General features: G+C 47.5%; 1 protein-coding gene across 5 annotated transcripts in view; it reads right to left on the reverse strand.

The window, feature by feature from the left end:
• Positions 1-21,034, reverse strand: part of LOC140190683 (RNA-binding protein Musashi homolog 1-like) — a 206,015-nt gene that overhangs the window by 33,242 nt on the left and 151,739 nt on the right. For all 5 annotated transcript variants that reach the window (XM_072247471.1, XM_072247472.1, XM_072247470.1 and 2 more), the window contains one exon: positions 476-524. In XM_072247471.1, the coding sequence (XP_072103572.1) occupies positions 476-524 (49 nt within the window). The remainder of the gene's footprint in view (positions 1-475; positions 525-21,034) is intronic.

Raw genomic sequence — 21,034 nt, forward strand, 5'->3', positions numbered from 1 at the left:
TCTCCCGCACAGGCTTCCTGTCATCGTCAAGCACAATGGACAACCACACAGGGAGGATGTCAGAGGCAAGGATTTTTTATACTCAAGAGAGTGCGTGGAACACCCTTTCAGGGGTGTTGGTACAGACAAATATATTAGGGACACTTAAGGAACTCACATGGGTGATAGGAAAATTGAGGCCTATGTAGAAGGGATAGATTGATTTTAAGAGTAGGTTAAAAAGTCAGCACAACATCATTGGCCAAAGGGCCTGTACTGTGTACTGTAGAGTACAAATGGATGTGAGTGGTGCCATTTAAAGGAAGTTTATCAGCAATACTGAGTGTTACAATTATCAACAGTAAAAGAGTACACTGTTCGGTACAAAAGGAAGTGTTGTAAATGAAACTCTACAAGGACTTGCCAGAGTATACAGGCATCTGTAACATATAGTGATACGAATTAAACAACAGAAATAACTAGTCAAAATGCTTACCTCGATGTCGATTGGTTGTCTTGTCAAACATCAGCATGGCATCGTCTACCTGTTGGAAAATTCAAACATTATCAATACCTTCAACAGATTGTCCTACGAAAACTAGTATTCCTGCAAATGAAAGTCTCAGGTGAGGCAGTGACGGGCTTCATGCTGGTCGCAGAGTCACTGAGCCACACATCACAGATAAGGACCCCTCGGCCTGGGGAGTCCCGACGTCCTGCACTTGGCCCGTATCCCTCTAGGCTACAGGTTCCCAGCCTGGGGCCCACTAACACCTTGCTTAATGGCATTGGTCCATGGCCCAAAAATGGTTGGGAACTGCTTCTCTAAACCCAACCCTTATGTACCTATCCAAGTGATTCTGAGTTTATAATACTGTACCTGCCTCAACTACCTCCTCGGGCAGTCTGTCCAAAACGTTGCCCCTCCGGTCCCATTTTAATCTTCCCCTTTCACCCTGAATCTATGACCCTTTAGTTTAGAACTCATCTATCCTGAGGAAAAGAGTGTTACCATCCACCTAAACTATTCCACTTATAATTTTAAACATTTCTATAAGGTGGCTTCTCATTGTCCTACATTGTGAGGGTTAAGGACCTAGCCTGGGCAATCTCTCTCTCTGACTTGTGTTCTTTAGTCCTGGTAACATCCTTATAATTCTCTTGTGCTCTTGCCAGCTTAACCACATCTTTCTTATAAGCCAGTAAGCAAAGCTGTACACAGTACTCCAAGCGCGGCCTCACCAACAACACAGTGGCATAATGGTCAGCACAACGCTTTACAGTACCAGCGAGCCGGGTTCAATTCCCGCCGCTGTCTGTAAGGAGTTTGTACGTGCCTCCCGCATGGGTTTCCTCCGGATGCTCTGGTTTCCTCCCACAGTCCAAAGACGTTCCGGTTGATAGGGTAATTGGTTGTTGTAAATTGTCCTGTGATTAGGCTAGGGTTAGATTGGGGTTTTCTGGGTGGCACGGCTCAAAGGGCCAGAATGACCCACTCTGCACTGGATCTCAATAAATAAATTATACAATTGCAACATATTGTCTCCACCCCTCTGCTCAATGCTCTGGCTGACGAGGTCCCGCATGCCAAACTCCCTTATCGCTGCCTGTGACCCCGCTTTCAACGAACTGTGTGCTTGTTTCACTCAGTGTGTCTGTTCCATCACACTCCCTATGCACTACCATTCATAGTATCAAGTCCTACTCAAAAGAGGGGTGTGCAAGATGTGTCATCTCCCCAGCAAAACACTGCAGTTACAACAAGGCGACGTGACCGAGTCTGGACACAGGGTGGACGGTTGATTTCTTTGCAAAAGGGGCAGGGCAGAGGGGAGCAGTTTCTGCTCATCAGAGCCTCCCCTGCAGACGGGAGTTTGCATGAACTCTGATCAAGCATGGCCTCAGCTTCAACAGGTGAGTGGGAAAGGCCTGGTCTCTGTGTTCAATGTCCTGGGTTTGGGCAAGGGGCAGGAACTCGGCCAATCGTACCCCCAACCCATTTCTCAGTTGTAGATCACTTGTCTCCTTCTGACCTGAATCAATCTGTGTGCAAGAACAGCAGCCCCCAATAATACAGCAGATCTAACGTAGGTAAATATTTCCGACGAGCATTGAATGTTTGTATAGGGAGGGCCTGTCTCAGCACTGAAGGTCTCAGAGCTGCACTGCCCTATCAACGCTGTTAAGTCCCGCTGAGAATGGACAGGCATCGGACAACTGGTCAGCTGAGCACCAGGGTGCTTTCGACAGTAAGAACGGGTCCTTCAGCGCACGGGAGAAAGCTGAATACCAGGAAGGGCTGGGAAAGGTGAGGGAGTTCGTATGGCTCCCTTGTCTGCTTCTCAAAGTTCAAAGGAAATTCACTACCTTGAGAATTATTTTCTTGTACGCAGACACAATCGAATCAATGTAAAACTACACACAAACGAGCACTATGCATCTAACGTAAATAAATACTGAAAACATGAGTTGTGTGGTGTGCAGGTTGTGGAATCTGTTCTGTGAGATGAGTGAAGTTATCCACACCGGTTCAGAGCCATGTTCTCCTCTCGTTTCTACAAGCGGGCTACCAGCCAGGGGCGGCTCCTGATTGCCAGCCATGCTGGAAGTGCCCCGCTATGTGCTACCATGCCAAATGAAGGCACTCACTAAGCTAAGCCAAAGCCACAAAGCTTGTCAAAGGCTACACACCCCCCGTGGGAGAGGACGGGCCAGGAAACAAACACCCGCTCTGCCCCAAACACACCTCAGTCTGACCTGGACGGACAGATGAGTTTCAAGTACCAGCGGGAAGGTGCAAACACTCAAAGTGATGGAGGCCATGCAGGAAGTAAGAATGCAAACCATGGCAAGTTGCGGCCAAGTGCTACATAGCTGCAGAACAACAAGACTCCGCACTTGAGAGGAGGGCTGCACAGCATGAAATAGCGCCTTCTGCACAACCAAGGTGCCCGTTTAAACTCCATTTGGCCTATCCCGCCAAACCTTCCCTATCCACGCACTTTAAATCTTCCCCCTCTCACCTCTAACCTCTGGATTCTGCAGGAAGTGAAATTTGAGCCATGCCAACAAGGTGCACACTCCCTGGAAGTAATGACCACAAGCAACACCAGCCAAAGTTAGAGAACATGACTTTAGGGCTTCAATCAGTGCTCAAATGTTGGTTTTGATTTGGTCCAAGTCCCTTTAAGAGGTTTGAGGTTTGATATCACTGGGCAGGGTTTGGCATATTTCAGTTCCTCCTCTCCTTTTCACCAATGTCTTCTTGTTCACAATCCAAGTCAATCCCTTCTCTTTAAAGGCCAAAGCTGTGCAAACAGACATCGCAGAACAGCCGAAGCTGCCCCTTCCCATATGTGCTACTGGCTGAGTCAGCCGCAAGCAATGCCAGCAGGCAGCAGCGCTAAGCCCTTCTTCAATTACCAGAGGGATTTCACATAAAGCAACAGTTTTACAAACATCAGGTTACTGCAAACGTGGAACAGAGCACACTGCCAGGCATTGGCACAGCAGGCACTATGCCCATGCAACTGCCCAGTACCACCACCCCTACCAGTAGCAGACGGTTCCCACGGTCAGCAGGAACCCAGAACTACCACCACAGTTCCTGTGGGTCAGCAGATACCCAGATCCAACACCACAGTTCCTGTGGGTCAGCAGATACCCAGATCCAACGCCACAGTTCCTGTGGGTCAGCAGGTACCCAGATCCAACACCACAGTTCCTGCAGGTCAGCAGATATGCCCAGATCCAACATCACAGTTCCCACGGTCAGCAGGTATGCCCGGATTCAACATCACAGTTCCCACGGTCAGCAGGTATGCCCGGATTCAACATCACAGTTCCCACGGTCAGCAGGTACCCAGATCCAACACCACAGTTCCTGTGGGTCAGCAGATACCCAGATCCAACGCCACAGTTCCTGTGGGTCAGCAGACATCCAGATCCAACACCACGGTTCCTGTGGGTTAGCAGGTACGCCCAGATCCAAAACCGCAGTTCCTGTGGGTCAGCAGATACCCGGATCCAACACCACAGTTCCTGTGGGTCAGCAGATACCCAGATCCAAAACCGCAGTTCCTGTGGGTCAGCAGGTACCCAAATCCAACACCACGGTTCCTGCAGGTCAGCAGATACGCCCAGATCCAACACCACGGTTCCCACGGTCAGCAGATACGCCCAGATCCAACACCACAGTTCCTGTGGGTCAGCAGATACCCAGATCCAACACCACAGTTCCTGTGGGTCAGCAGATATCCAGATCCAACACCACAGTTCCCACGGTCAGCAGATACCCAGATCCAAAACCGCAGTTCCTGTGGGTCAGCAGGTACCCAAATCCAACACCACGGTTCCTGCAGGTCAGCAGATACGCCCAGATCCAACACCACGGTTCCCACGGTCAGCAGATACGCCCAGATCCAACACCACAGTTCCTGTGGGTCAGCAGATACCCAGATCCAACACCACAGTTCCTGTGGGTCAGCAGGTACCCAGATCCAACACCACGGTTCCCACGGTCAGCAGATACGCCCAACACTGGTGCCTCTGGCAGACCTGACATGGCAGAACACATTTACAGAGAACAGAAGAGTGCAGGAGCAGGCCCTTTCAACTCATCAAATCTATACTGAACAGGGTGCCAAATAAAACCAGATCTCTCCTATCTACAACACACATCAAAGTTGCTGGTGAACGCAGCAGGCCAGGCAGCATCTCTAGGAAGAGGTGCAGTCGACGTTTCAGGCCGAGACCCTTTGTCAGAACTCTGCATGTCATCCAAATTCATGTGTCTATCTAAACTCCCTGATTCAAATTCAGATGTATGTGTTACATGTAAGTTGAAACACACAGTGAAATGTGTCATTTGTGTTAACAACCGACACAGCCGGTGATCCATTGACTTCAGACAGAAATCAGCTTGTTTTTGTTCTGTCAAAATTTCCCCACTTACCACTGTTGACTGAGATCAAACTGAGCAGAAACCAAAAATAACCTCCCTATAGCCCACGGATGCAGGACCATCCTGTGTAGGGAGCAAACGGGGTAAAATTATCAGGCGCATACACACGCAATGTGGCCAAGCTTTGAGTGACTGGATCACGAAGGTAAGGAGACTCCAGATATCGTTCTGAGAACACTCTTGGGCAGTCCAGGGGCAGGCTGTAAAAACCAGCATGACCCCTGGACATCCCAGCTCTAACTTCAGTCCCAAATTAGACGGCAGTTCAACAAAGAGTGGTACAAGAGGGGTAGAACAAAAAAAAAGCTGATTTCCTGTCACCTGGCGGGAGATCAGCGGCAGACAGCATGAGCTGGGGTTGGGGGTGGGGTGCACTGACATTTTATCATTGCTGATCAGCTAGAGAGACTTCATTCTTGCCTCATTACCCTGAGCTAACCTAATCTGGGGCTGCTTTGGGCAGATTGCCACGAGCACCCCCTGAACCGCAGGTTAAATAAAATCTGTGCCCGGGACCCGAAATAATTGCCGGCACATTAAAACGCATCTTCACTTCAGTTACAGCCCTGCTCTCAATAACTGCACATACTACAATCCACAACTAGTTAGGTCTCACTTTGGAACAGATTCACGCCAGAAAATACCTCCTGCATGAATAATTCTGCAATCATTTACATCATGAAAGGCTGAGATTGTTCCTCTCAGAAAGCATTTACATAGCTGTTTGTCCCCCTCAGTCACCAAGGACTGATTTATCCTTCACAGCTTACTCAGCAGTGCATAAGCACACATATCCACTTTACTCAAGAGGTCAGTAACAGAAAGCAGGGTTTTGTTAGCCAGGCAGTGCTTTACATACTGGCGCCTGAGAACTAGCCTCTCTCTCCCTCTCTCTGACTCAAGAAGGGGTTTTCAATAAAAAAATAGAAATCTTCCACTTCAACTCTAGTCAGTGAAAGCTGTACCTGCCACCTGCCCTTCAACTTCAGTACTCTGGGAAGCAGGCAAGTTTAGACATCCCTTTCAGCTGGGTACTCCTGTAACCAGTCTTAGTTACTATTAGTTTAGTAGTTTGAACCTAAAGCAGAGTCATAAAGAACTACAGCACAGAGAGAGAGGCCCTTCAGCCCATCTAGTCCATGCTGAAACAGCAACCTGCACCTGGAGCATATGGGCACCCAAATTCCACCTTGCTGACTCGGACACTCTGCCCTCATCATCACCCCTGCCTCATGCAGGCAAATGAGTACTTGAACAGTCAACGTATCAGCAGTGTAGGCCCGGCTGGCCCCTCCTGCCTAGTTCTCTCTCTTTTTTACCCCTTCTTCAGCCGGTGGGCAGCAGCTAGATGCCATCGTTTGGGGACGCCATAACACTGTGCAACACGTCTACTGGACTGGCACTCAAAAGGCCCGGACCACCGATCCTGCCAAAAGGATTTGAATCCCAGCCGCAGACAACAAGTGAACTGGGGGGGAAAGGGCTGTCAGGGTGACCATAGCTGTTGTCTCACAGCTCCAGAAGCCCGGGTTCGAGCCCGAGTGTGTGCACATGTGAGTGCGCGTACGTCATTACTGCGGCCCTGTGGGTTTACTTTAGGGGCTCGGGCTTCATCCCACAGAACAGGTTTCCTTCTCCGAAAACATGTCGGGCCGGTTAACCTGTCACTGTGGTCATGGTAGCGCAGTGGTTAACGCAATGCTTTACAGTGCCAGCTGTAAGAATGTGGTTCGATTCCTGCCGCTGCCTGCATTTTCCCCCCATGACACGCCAGTTTCCTCCGGGTGCTTCACATTCCAAAGACATACTGTAGGGTTAGGGTTAGTGAGTTGTGGGCACGCTGTGTTGGCGCTGGGAGCGTGACAAGACTTGCAGGCTGCCCCCAGCATAAACTGATTTGACTTGGCACAAACAACGGTACCTGTGACAAGTGAGGCTCCCCTCTCCTGGAGTGTGGGTGAGTGGTATTGAGTACACAAAGGCATTGGGATTGGTCTAGGATAAAGGTGAGTGGTGGTCAGCCTGGACTCGATGGGCCGAACAGCCTGTTTCTGTGCTGTACAAAGTCCAAACCCATCAGAAAGGTTAACCTTGCTCTGAATTTGCTGGGCTCAGTTCAGTGGGGTTATTGCCTTTCCAATCATTCATTCTTACATTACCAGCAATGGCAATACCACATAAACCAATTGCTAAATAAATCTCCTTGTCAAGCAACTCAAAGATATCAATAGTCCCATTTAAAATCAGAGAACGTGTACAATTTACAACCTGAAATTCTTACTCTCTTACTCTTCGTGGGAAGCTCACCACTCAGCGGGGGAACGAGAGGAAGGGGTGATGAGAGGAAGAAAGCCAGCCATTCTCACTACCGGCTGCCCTCCAGCAGCACCCATTTGACCAGGTGGACGTTAGATGAGGATGAGATCACAGTCCCCTTCCCTCTTGGGCCTTGGCAGTGGTCTGGGGCTTGGTTTCCAAGGGTGCACCTGCACAGGTCCCGTAACTTGACGGCCGAGGTTGAAGTTTGGTCTAGCTTCCGGAGTGAAGCTGGAGATACGAGCTTCGTCCCCACTCTGTAGATCAGCTCCGCCCCAGGCAATGGGGGGTGGCTTGTAGCAAAGACGGAGAGGGTTGGAGCAATGACACAAGGAACAGAGGGAAGAACAGGCCTTCTTTGAGCCCAGATTTGCCACGACATGATAACAAGTCAGACTTGAAGATCCTCCATAATCCGCCTGGGTTGATGTCTTGTCAGTGGACCTCGGAGCTGAAGTCTAAACTCGTACAGAAAAAGGTTTCCTCTCTCCAGATGCTACAGAAGCTGCTTCCCAGCTGTTTCCACACTCACCAGCACCCGCAGCCAGGGGGCAAGGCAAGGTTCCACCAACTCCTTTGGGGATGGGGGTGGGGTTCGATAGACGTGGATCACAGACTGAGCTTCAATCTCAGAATTCACACGTTAAACATCCTTCAGTAGGAGAAAAAAATTCCAATTTTGTGTGGAGATAAAAGCAGCAATACAAAATCAGACAGCAGCAATAATCTTATGAACATAGCCAACCATGGAGCAAAACAGAAGCACCACATTAAAAGACGTGGCTCATTGGCTTTGTCCTCTCACTCCACTAGCCTAACCTCCGTCCTGCAATACAATACACGCAGGGCTTCTTTCATTACTCTGCAGTGTAATATGCCCTTTTTAAATGTCAGCTCCAATTTTCTAACCAGAAGGACAATGATAAAGAAAAAAAAATTACAGCTGCATTATTAAACTCCACATCAGTCAATCAACCTTAAAGGGAGCAAAGAGCATGACCCCTGGCCCCTGGTCCCCACGGCAACCAGGAAGGCTCCATTAAGGACAATGAAACAGACGGGGCCTGCTCATTCATGGCAGGTCATCCAGTAACATAATGGGATAGCTTTCTTTTCCCTCCTCTCTGGACGGCGTGGACTCATGCTGGAGTACGGCCCCCGGAAAATCACCTCTCTCACAGCCAGCCACGTCCTGTGTTACGCGGGAGCCCTGCGTTTCACGGCAGACTGATCTGATCGCAGCCCAGCCACCACACACTCAGGAGGCAGCAATCTCCGCACCACGGCTGACTTTTCCACTTCCATAGCCAAGGATGGTGAGATCAGAGGCATCTCTCTCCAACACCCTGGTTTAAATCTGGTTATCCTGTAAGGACAAGCAGCTGAGCCCCTCGGTCACTTCTTTTTATTCTTCAGCAGCCCTTTCCACTGGGGACCTGCCTAGCCTTTGCTGTAGCTATTAGACAACAGGAAGTTCCTATAAAGCCACACAATGGGGATTACAAATAAACGCACCACCACCCACAAGAACCAACAGGGGGCACGTTGCAGGCTTTGCCCAGGATAGAACCAACCAGCAAGGTCATATCCCTGTGGCCCCAGATCCTCACACCCGACTAATTATCACTTGGCTGCCGACCATTCATGTGCCAAGGAACTCAAGCGACTTGATTTAAAGACCATCGGGCCAGAGATAAACTGTTTGCTGTTGTGTTCTTTATATTCGTACGTACCGTGGGTTACTAATAAAGAACCATCTTCTGGAAGAAACAGAACTTATATTTAACAACCACAGGTTTTTACAATACCATGTTTCTGGATCCTTCTATCATTCCTGTGCATGCTCAGAGCTCTCTCCAATCACGTTCTTATGCGTCATATCACCACAGTTTGCCAAGTCTCATGGCAAGCAAGGGCATATGAATCAGAACAAGGAGAAGGCCACTCGGTCCTTCAACCTGCCCCACCACTCCACGACCCGGCTGTAACCTCAACTACAGGAATAACATTACATCCCCTTCAGAAAATATTGACTTCAGTTGCTTCTGTCCACATCAATGGTGTTAAAGCTGAGAGATTCAAGTTCCTCGGTGTGAAAGTTTGTCGATAACCTGTCCTGGCCTGATCACATGCAAGTCATGGCCAAGAAAGCTGACCAACACTTCTACCTCCTCGGAAGGCTAAAGAAATTCGGCATGTCCCATCAAATTTGATGGACCACAGAAAGCATTCTGTCCAGGTGCACCACAGCTTGGTACAATAACTGCTCTGCCCGTGACCACAAGAAACTGCAGAGCTGTGGACACAGATCAGCATATCACAGGAACCATGGACTCTGCCTACACTCCTCCTTGCCTCAAAGTAGTCAGCAAAATCAAAGTCACCACTCTCTTCTCCCCTCTCAGGCTGGCCAGAAGATACAAAATCCTGAAAGCACGTACCACCGCTCAAGGACAACTTCTCCCCCATTGCTATCAGACTCTTGGCCTCACGATCTACCTCGTTATGATCTTGCCCTTTATCGTTTGCCTGCACTGCACTTTCTCCGTAACTTTTATACTTTATTCTGCATTGTTATTGTTTCACCTGTTCTCGCTTAGTACACTGTGCAATGTTTTGATCTGTACAAATACTATGCTAGGCAAATTTTCCACTGTATCTTAACACAAAGATCACCTTTATCTGTCACGTGTACAACCAAACGTACAGTGAAATGTGTCACTTGCGAATCAAATGTGCTGGGCACATACGGCGCCAAAAGAGTTTGCCAGCTCCTCACTAACCCTAACCCTACGTCTTTGGACTGCGGCGGGAAACTGGAGTAGCCAGGTGAAATACACATGGTCATGGAAAAAAAACATACAAACTCCTTACAAATGTGGGAATTGAACTCCGATCGGCGATGGCTGGTGTCGTAATGTTACAAAAACAAAACCAATACCATGAGTGTGAAGGTTCTATCTACTGCAGCCTTAAGAATATGTAAAGACTGCTTGACATGCCCTTCATGGAAGGGCATCCGAAAGTCTCATGACCTGCCAAGAACAAATGGTACACGTATTCACACCGGCCTGGTCCGAATCTGGACCTGCGGTCAATCTGGGCCCAAATGGGCAACGTAGGGATCAGCACCGAACAAGGAGGTGAGCGGGGGTCGGCTTTCTATCAGCAACAGTGGCCCTCGCACCATGTTGGAGCGCGCGACGGACGGGCTAGGCCAGCGTGGTTCGAGTCCGCCGGCCGCGGGTGAAGCTGCAGGCTCTCGACGAAGAAGCTGCTCCCTGCGCAAGGAATGGGAAGGAGCATCAACGTGGATCCCACCAGTGCTGAGCACTGCGGGAAAGCCAAACACACACCATGCTCACAATGCTCCAGTCACTCTCTTGTATTTTTTTTGGTGACCGTGAGAAGAATCTTGCAAAGGTCCCATTTAACAGCACCTCCAAAATGGGCAGCACACAAAGACCGGAGATCACCCCACGAAACGCCATGGGAATACCTCAGACGGGTCACAAAAACACTACACGTTTTCTCAGGCTCTCTGCCGGGGATCAAGACGTGCCCCTTTTGGCACCGGCTGACACTTGGTTGCCACGGAGACGCCGGCAAACAGCAGTCCTGCATGAAATCACGTAATTAAACTGGTCCCATCGCCACCACTTTAAAAATAAATCCTGTCAGCCTGCAAATCCCAAGAGAGTTGAGTTACATTGACTACCTCCATTCCCCAGCACACCCATCCCCCCAGCTCCCAATCCCATCTGCCAGCTGCAGCTAAAGGAACCAGCAGGCTCGATCGGCACTGGGGCCGGGCTTTTTCTGCAACAGGTACTTTGTCGAGAGATAGACGGTGTGGTGTCCCTGTGCTGCTACAGATCGGGCCCATATCCTCCCTCACAGGTCTCTCCTTTGCTGGCACCATGACCCCGGGTGAGGACAGCAGCCATAAGGCTTGAGCCCCAATGAGACCTGTGAGAGGGGGAGAGGGGCGCAGTGACTGGAGGAAGGGTGGCATCGAATGGTGGACTCCAGGTGACCCATCGCCTGCAACGAGCCTCCCTCCTGGAGGGAGCATTGTTTCATGTTCCATCCAGGCCCAGACCAGGACCAGAGGCCCATTGTGCATCACCAACAGGCCTCCTGAAGCCTACCTGGAAATTCGCCCTCCCAGCTCTGCACACTTGCTAAACCATAGCCACCATCGTGGGTGGTGGGACTGCCTCCCTGCCCAGTCTTCCAGACCCCCTGGAGTACAACTACTGCCCCTGACACCTGCTTATGTGTCGTGCTCTGCCAAGGGAGCTGCACTGACCTTGGGTAAGGGACACGCGGAACAGGAGGGGGGTGATTTGATTCTCCTTCCAAAGTCCAGCATGTAACAATGAAGGCAGGTTACTAAAACCTTCTCAAATGCATCCTGTCCTCTTAACATACAACTTTGCTGACAACAGACACTGCTCAGTACCTCGCCCGTTCACTGGATATCAACAGGACACTGTGCTGCTTTGGAAATGTGGATGCTCCCTTCCTCGTGCACCTCTGCTTCGACCACACACGCACAAAACTCTAACTGGCATTCACTCTTTGACAAAAGTCAATACAAGGAGGAGAGAGAAGATGGCGGCACGATGCAGCGCGCGCGGCCGTTCCAAATGATATCGTAATGTGTTAACTAGGGGCCGTGCACAATCCTGATTTGATGGAGACAGCCGTGAGAAGCACAGAGGAACATCTGGAGAAACTTCTGAAATGTCCGCTTCGCTGCCCCTGCTACTGTACGATTGAGAATCTCCGGAGGGGAAGGTCCCAAATCCTCGGCTTTGCCTATTGCCTGTTGCCAGGGCCGGGATCAAAACGCTTGGCAGAGATGGCGCTCGGTGCTCGGTATCGGAGAGGTGGTCGGAGGCTCGGAGTTTTCGGACGGACTCGGAGTCGGACTATGGTCAGATGCTGCATCTGCAAGTTGGCGGCGCTGGAGGTTCACCGTCTGCGTGAGATGATGGGACTTTCGAGAGACTTTGAGACTTTTACCGTGCCCATGGTCTGTTCTTATCAAATTACAGTATTGCTTTGCACTGTTGTAACTATATGTTATAATTACGTGGTTTTTGTTAGTTTTTAAGTTGGTTTGTCATGTGTTTCTGTGATATCATTCTAGAAAAACACTGTATCATTTCTTAATGCATGCATTACTAAATGACAATAAAAGAGGACTGCGTGTCCTCATAATCTAAAATCTAAGCCAGTCTGTAGTAAGAACCTTATACACAGGAGATCCTGCAAGTGCTGGAAACCCTGAGCATCACACACAAACTGCCGGAGGAACTAGGCAAATCAGGCAGCATCTACAGAGGGGAATAAACTGCTGACATTTTGGACGAAGACTCTTTGTCAGGAAGGGGGCAGAAGCCAGATTAAGACCATGGGAGTGGGAGAACAAGCTGGCAGGTGATAGGTGAAACCACTTAAAGGGTGAGGGGAGCGGGGAAGGGGGAATGAAGTGAGAAGCTCAGTGGTGACAGGCGGAAGAGGTAAAGGGCTGAAGAAGGAGGAATCTGATAGGAGAGGACAGTGGACCATGGAAAGGGAAGGAGAAGTGGAACGAGAAGGGTTGATGGGCAGGAGAGGAGAAGAGCTGAGAGGGGAACTAGAATTCGGAACTCGGAGTCGGACTGTGGTCGAATGCTGCATCTGCAAGTTTGCGGTGCTGGAGGTTCACCGTCTGCGTGAGATGATGGGACTTTCGAGAGACTTTGAGACTTTTACCGTGCCCATGGTCTGTTCTTATCAAATTACGGTATTGCTTTGCACTGTTGTAACTATATGTTATAATTATGTGGTTTTTGTCAGTTTTTAAGTCAGTTTGTCATGTGTTTCTGTGATATCATTCTGGAAAAACATTGTATCATTTCTTAATGCATGCATTACTAAATGACAGTAAAAGAGGACTGCGTGTCCTCATAATCGAAATTGTAAATGGAAAAAGAGAAGGAGAGAGGGACGTTCATGCCATCAGACGGAATATGAGGAGCTTTTCCTCTGACCCGAGTTTGGCCTCATTGTGGTGTTGGGGAGATCATGGACAGACACTGTCTGACCTATCCCAGCTCCTTAGCCAGGAGCATGGAGATCAATCCCCGAGTTCCTCTTACTCTGTTGCCTTATATAAAAAGCAAGATGTTCCAAGTTCAGATGAGGCAGTTCGTGCTACTAGAAAAGCCAAGCTGCACATAAGCTTTCGATCACTAATAATTCCCTACAACTCTCAAACACTTCTAGCATCTGTACAGAGCAGAAGACAGCTGCTGAGGAGGAATAACTCACAAAGAATATATTTTTGCTACCTTGCTAAGTAGTGCTGACATATGAAACAGCATGCAACCTCCACACGCCTACTCCAAACTCATTATCTGCACCCATCAACTGCGACAGCAGAAGCCCCAACTTCTACATAACACACATACAATAACCTTGGCTTACACATCTCTCCCTACGACAGACAGCATAGATTTTTGAAAGTTTTGTGATATTTACGGAGGACAGGATGTTTGGAAAAGGGGGAGATGTGGCTTTGCTAACTAATGATGGTCTTAAGGCAAAGAGAGGGATGACCAAGTTCAGGAAACCAGGATGTAGCAGTAAGAAATAACAAAGATAAGAAATCATTTATTATGTATTTAATACTGCAGTAATATGTGAGTAACATTGTCAACGTATTGTTTGAGCATTCTTGTTCATTTAAATAATTAATTATGGGTTATGTGCAAGAAAAATGTGAATTTATACATCCTCACTCCACCATGTGATACATGGGGCCTCGCTTGAAGTTTGAAAAAAGGAATTAGACTCACATTTCAGACTCCTATCTTTTCCTTGGAATTAATGTTTTGGAGTTACAAAAATAACAGTGATGATGAGGTATTTTTTAAGGTGAAGCAACTACCTACCTGTTGAAGCACAGCGAGACGCTCAAGTTAAATAAACAACTCTGCACATGCTTCTTCAGGAGAAGACATTGGAGTCTTAAAAAAGGCAGAAAATGGAAGAATCCACGGGTTCATTAACAATGAGCACTGGGTGATAACAATCGTAAAAAGGTTCAGAAATGGCTGGCTTCATCGGAAAGATTGACCCATTTGATTACACAACGGATATCTGGATTTTGTTTACTAAACAGATTAAGCAACACTTTAAAGTAAATGGAATAGCCAATGAGAAACAAGAACCAATTTTGCTGACTTCATTGGGTTTAAAGGCATTCAGTTTGCTTCAAAATTTGACTGCTCCAACCAAACCAGCCGAAATGAGCGTTGCTGACATTGTGAAAGTAATTCAGGAAAATTTAGAACCAAAACCATTATCGATTACAGAATGCTTTAGGTTTCATAAATGGAATCAGAAGGAAGGGGAGTCCATTTTACTGTATGTATGTGGCTGAATTGAAGAAATTGTCTGAGCATTTGCAAGTTCAACAATGAACTTACGATAAAACTCAGAAATCATTTATTTTGTGGAATCTGACAAGAATGGCTCTTCACTGAAGTATAGCTTACCTTTAAAAGAGCAATAGAACTAGCTGTATCAATGGAAACAGCAGACAGAAATGCAATTGAGTTGCAGTCAGGAATGAAGGTGAGCGTGAACAAAATTGCCACGTCTAAACAGAAACTGGCCTGCCTAACTAAATAGTGTTGGCATTGTGGCAGGTGCTCACATACACCAGACCAATGCAGATTTAAAGGTGAAACTTGTCGAAAATGCAACGAAGTACGACATATAAAGAGCATGTCGGGCAGACAAATATAAATAGACTGCACAGGGAAGACATACAGATAAAAGGCCAGGCCACGTTGCAGTTACATAAAGAGCACTAAACTTCATGCTGTTGATGAAAAATCTGATGAAAGGTACACAGGACTGGGACAATAGACAAGCAATATGGCTTATGCCAGAAGTGAATGACAAATTAATTGAAATGGAACTGGACACTGGCTCGTTGTTAGTCATTCTACAAAATGAGTTTGAACGGCATTTCAGAGATATCAAACTGAAGCCTGCGGATATGCAATTAAGAACTTATACTGGAGGAAAGATAACTCCTATGCGAATGACATTTATGACAATGAATTACAGCAACCAACAAGCCACATTAGGCTTGCATGTGGTAAAACAGGAAGGCTAATATTTTTGGGGCGCGAGTGGCTGAGACAGCTACAACTTGAGTAGAGAACCATCCACCATTTGCATGCCACATGATGCCACTACTATCACCATGCCAAACTCCAAGAATCACTGCCCAACAGAAGACAAACAGGTGTTGGTGCCAGCCCATGTGCCTCTGGTTGGAAAGCATATTGGAACAAGGAAGGACCAAGCTGCTCAGAGGAATTGTGAAAGTGACAAAACCCACGATCATAAAAGTTTTTGTAGGCAACATATCTGAGCAAGCTCCTGATATGCTGATCAGGCAGTTTCTTGCCAAATATGGCTTGGGTTTAAACTGGAAGAGAGTTCAAGGAGCTTCAGGAAAGCTGCAAATATTCAGCTTTTATAAGCATAAAAAAAACAGAATCGACTCTGCATGTATTAAGGTTATTGCATGAACTTCAAGTGGGAGACAAAAAGCTTCTTGTAAAAGTAAATGCAATGACCAAAACCAGCTGGATGAATGGAAGGTCAAAAAGAAAGGGGTCAATGGAGATATAAAAACAGAGGATTTGTCTGGTGATGTTGTTGATGTGGAGACTAAAAGGATAGAACAGGTCGTAAAAGGAGCAATAGAAGGATTAATAAGAGAGCACTCCAGTGAACTAAATGCACCTTCCCAAGATCAAGATGCACAAATGAGAAAGAAGAAAAAGGGAAAGAAGGAGGAGAATGACATGAGTGCTGTGGAAACGGAAGAGGACAAAATTCAAGAAATTAGCAAATTCAGAAATACTCAGAAACTAGAAGAAAAAAAAGGCAAAGAAAAGAAAGACAAAGTTGAAAAGGAAAGTAGATCCAGAGAGCAAAGCCAAGAAAATGAAAAGCAAGGTGTGCAGAGCGTCAGAACTACTTCTTGCAGTCTCAGTCTCAGTCTCAACTCCTACAACCTGCGAATGTTTCGCTGCTGCCAGTCTCGCCTGCCAAGCAGAGTCATCCCACCTACCGGGAAATACATAATCCCAGAAGAGTAAGGAATCCTCCAGCGATCTACCTTTAGGCCTGAATGGGAGAATTTTATAGACCAGGAAACTCAGACTGACAAAGGTCTTCTAGATGATCCATTCACGGAATGTTTTCACGTTTGCTTCTATGTACCCACTCTTATCAGAACAGGGGAAGAGGCAGAGGCCTCTAGACAGCAGTGAACACAATGCTCCATCTGAGGGGCAGAAGAATGTGTCCCAGACAAGGATTTTAAACACAACCCAGGGTAATTATTTAGACACAAGCAGGGAGCAGGCTAACGTAAGCTGAGAGATCAGGGACTGGTCAATCCGGATGAAATGGTAGACAGTTGAAGGGTTCTTTTACAATACACACAATAGATACAATCCAATGAGAGGGAAAGATTCCCAGGGAAAGAATCTAAACTCCAAGTTAAATAAAACATGAGGGGTGATTGATATGTTTGTGACCTAAAGTAGAAGGAGTCAATTTTAGAAAACCTAGCACATTTATTTTTCAACATAGTCCCCTCCTACATGTACACACTTAGTCCAGTGGTCGTGGAGCATACGGATCCCTTCTTTGTAGAAGTGGTCCACGGCAGGGGTGATTGATAAGTTCGTGGCCTAAAGTAAAAGGAGATGAGTTATTAACTTCAAACTTTCTGTATTATCACTCAAAGAGTTGAACTGCACATTCATGTAACAAGAGTGTCTTGGACCTCCAGGTGTTCCACAGCAGGGGTGATTGATGTTCGTGGCCTAAGGTAGAAGGAGACGAGTTATACAGCTCTCATTATATGCACGTGCAGTTCATCTCTTTGAGTGAAAATGCAGAAAGTTTGAAGTTAATAACTCATCTCCTTCTATCTTAGGCTACAAACTTATCAATCACCCCTGCTGTGGACCACTTCTGGAGGTCCAAGACACCGACTTCTACAAAGAAGGGATCCGTATGCTCCACGACCGCTGGACTAAGTGTGTAAATGTAGGAAAAATAAATGTGCTAGCTTTTCTGAAATTGACTCCTTCTACCTTAGGCCACTAACTTATCAATCACCCCTCGTAAAGTTAAATCAGGTTTAAAGAATTGTTCTGATCAAGAGATTAGATCGAGTAGGGGAAAAAAATGCCAAGGTTAATAAGGAAGGAACAATTAGAGCATAAGATGAAACTGGCTAGAGTTGTAAAATTAGATAGTAAGACTATCCATCAGCTATTCAAAAAATAAGACTATTAACATGAGTGTTGATCCTGCAGGGTGCAAATCCTGGGAATCAGTAATGAATACAAGGTGATTATGGACAGGGATTTTGCATCCATCTCCACTAGAGTGGAGACATGTAACATTCCAGGAATAACTAGGGATCAAGGACAAGAGGAAGGGAGGAGGTCACCAGGGAAGTGATACAGGGCAGGGTTCACCACTGCAGCCTGACATGCGTCCACACCCTGATGGACTTCATTCTAGAATATTAAACGCAGTAGACGGTGAGGATTTTGGTCTGGTTTCCAAATCTCCCTAGGTTCAGGCACATTCCAACAGACGGGAAAAAGTGAATGCAACTTATTGACTCAAAAAGGCAGATAAACTACAAACTAGAGTTTTCTTTAACATCCACCACCGGTAAAACATGAAATGCTGTTAGTAAAGGCTTTACAGTGGGGCACTTGGAAATTATTACATAATCAGAGGTTTGTGAAAGTGTAAACTTTTGTCCAATTTAAGTTCAAGTTTAATTGCCAATCAAACATACAAGAATGCCCATGAACACAGCCATATGAAACAGCATTACTCCGGGGCCAAGATGCAAAACACATGACCAACAGCCATACACAGCACAAAGCACATGTACCACATAAGACAGCAAGGATGTACAAGATATCAGTAAATAGAATCACACAAAAAAAAGTCCAAGACCCTGAGTCCATGAATGTTGCAGCAGTCTGCAGTCAAACACCATACAGCTTGTCTTCTGCCAAGTGAACACTTGGGGGCAGCACTGCCCCCTGTGAATCACAATGGCTCTGAAGCCTTTCTCCTGGGGGATATAAACAGGCGACATCAAGGCTTGAGGCCTACTCCTCGCTACGGCAAGGCCAAACAGCTCCCCCCCCCCACCCATGGTCCACCAATAAAGCAGTGAATCTGACTCACAGCATTCTACATTAACAATGTCCAACAGGGTGTCGCAATCACAAGAAAAGCGACTTAAGGCAATCACTCGTTGTTGAACCACACACTGTCCTCGTGCACCGACTTCTCCATTGTCTCTCTGACACAGGCAGCTGCATAATCCGTACCAAGTCCAGCTCCTTCAGTTTCTCCACCAAGGAGCAACTCGCTGCCGGTAAAGACCCGCGGTACATTAAGTTCTTAATGTCTAGCAGGGACCATAAAAAATATGTTTAAAAGGGAAATAACACCTTTTGTTGGCCCTGCAGAAGACACTGCTATCAAACGCGCCACCATCTTGCCATAGGCACTGTGTATGAAGGAAGGCCAGTGAATGTGCTGTACTTACATTTCACGGGACATATTTGCTAAGGTGTCACATCAGAATTGGGTTTACTGTCACTGACAAGGGTTGTGAAATGTGCGGTTTTGTGGCAGCAAATGCATTAGAAGTTACTAGAAGCCACAATGATTAAACAAATAGTGCAGAAAGAATGCAAAACAGCGAGGCAGCTCATAAACAGTTGAGAAATCTGATAGAGGTGGGGAAGAAGTGGCCTTCAGGCTCCTGTAACTCCTCCTGGATGGCAGGCCGAGGCCGTGTCCTGAACAGTGAGGGTCCTTGGTGATATTTGCCCCCTTCCTGGGCAACGTCTACTGAAGGTGTCCTCACTGGTGGGGAGGCTAGAGCCCATGATGTGGGGCTGACCAACGTCTACAACCCTCTTCAGCTGTTTCGATCCTGGGCATTGGAGCCTCCACGTACAGGGCTGTGATACAACCGATCAGAATGCTGACTGAACCCGTCAGAAACCAACAGCGATTACTGTTGAAAATAAAAACTCACAGCATAGGACAGCGTGGATAGACCAAAGGCTGACTAACGCAAATGGGTGTTCTGGTTGGCGAGATGCAGTCAGGTGTCATGGTGATCATCTGCGTCGATTTCTTACAGTGCAGGTGACTTCAAAGAAGGAGCTGTATTTCCAGCATCTGCAGATTTTCTCTTGTAGATGAAGGGACTGTAAAATCGCTGATGAAACATGGAGAGGCAGGAAATTAAGCTGTGAAGTGATTCTAAATGGTGGGCAGGAGAGCAGCACTAAGATTCCAATTAAGTTGAGAGTCCGAGAAGCCTGGTGCTGTTCCTAATGCACGGAAGGATGATGTTTCATGGCCAGCCCATGCGGTCTTCTGCCTCACTGTCCAATGTCACCTTTCAAGCAGGCTACAAAGGTTGAAGTGGCAGACAATTCAACGCGGCAGCTGGCTTCCCGTCACAATTCAGTCACCCCGGACACTGATCCTACCTCAGCCGCCCCCTGTAAACCCAGCCAACCACTCGCCCCGCAGCCCACCACTCATCCAGCTCCCAAGCTAGCTGTCTTCGGCTGGGGGTCACACAAGTCCACGAGAGAATGGTCAAGAAATGGAGCAGCAACTTTCAGAATCAGTCCTGCCAGCAATCACTTGCGGTCAGAACCCAAGCCTCATTCGGTGCTGTTCCTGAATCTGTTGTTGCCAGCAGATAAGGCAGGCTGCCGCCGACCTTTCCCTCCAAAGAGAGTGCCACAAATGCTCTCACACAGCCATCAGGAGGACAGAAGAGGTCACTCAGCAGTAATAAGAGATCAGAGATACTCCCAAGTAAAACCGATAAAACAACGACCCAGTCTTCACCACAATGGTGTTAGTTTCAGGTGGCAGCATATTACAAAACTCCGCTGTACACTGGTATTTGATAGTCCTGAAAAGTGCCAGAGATGCACTTCGTTTTCAGCAACACTGGACGGAAAACACAGTGTGCAGGATTCCCTCACTGATAGCCTGGTTATCGATGGGAGTTCCACGCACAAAATGCTGGAGGAATTCAGCAACTCGGGCAACACCTATGGACAGGAATAAACAGATCTTTCGGCCTGAGCCCCTTTCTGATGATTCCCCTCCTTCGGAGCTGCCCGATTTGCCAAGTTCCTCCAGCACTGTGTGTGCGTGCTGCCCAGGATCTCCAGCATCTCTGGTGTTGCTGATGAGAGTTCCACCCTCTTCAGCTGCGTTCCTGAAACGGCTCACTGCGATCACAGATGGCCCCGATTTGCCTGGCAGAGCATTCCCAGGTATGCTGTGCAGGACGCAGAGCCCCTTAAACGTGACACATTAAACTCAGCTGGCTGGTAATTAGGCAGCCGATCTTCACTTCCTGTCCGACTGGAACGCACGCTCTGTACTTGGCAATGTTCACATGAACACATCTCCATTAACATTTGCCAAAACTTGGCTTCTTTGTGTGGTTTTTTTTGGAAAAAGAAACAGTACTGAGGAAAATGAAGAGAATAAAAAACACACAGCAGTATAGCAGTGGGGCCTGCCCTCTCACCGGTGGCCCAGGTCTTCATTTCCCCCGAATGTTTAACGTCTCTGTGCCCGTCATGATGTAGCTCAAAGGCA

Source organism: Mobula birostris, chromosome 31 (genome assembly GCF_030028105.1).
Source record: "Mobula birostris isolate sMobBir1 chromosome 31, sMobBir1.hap1, whole genome shotgun sequence".
Classification (NCBI taxonomy): domain Eukaryota; kingdom Metazoa; phylum Chordata; class Chondrichthyes; order Myliobatiformes; family Myliobatidae; genus Mobula; species Mobula birostris.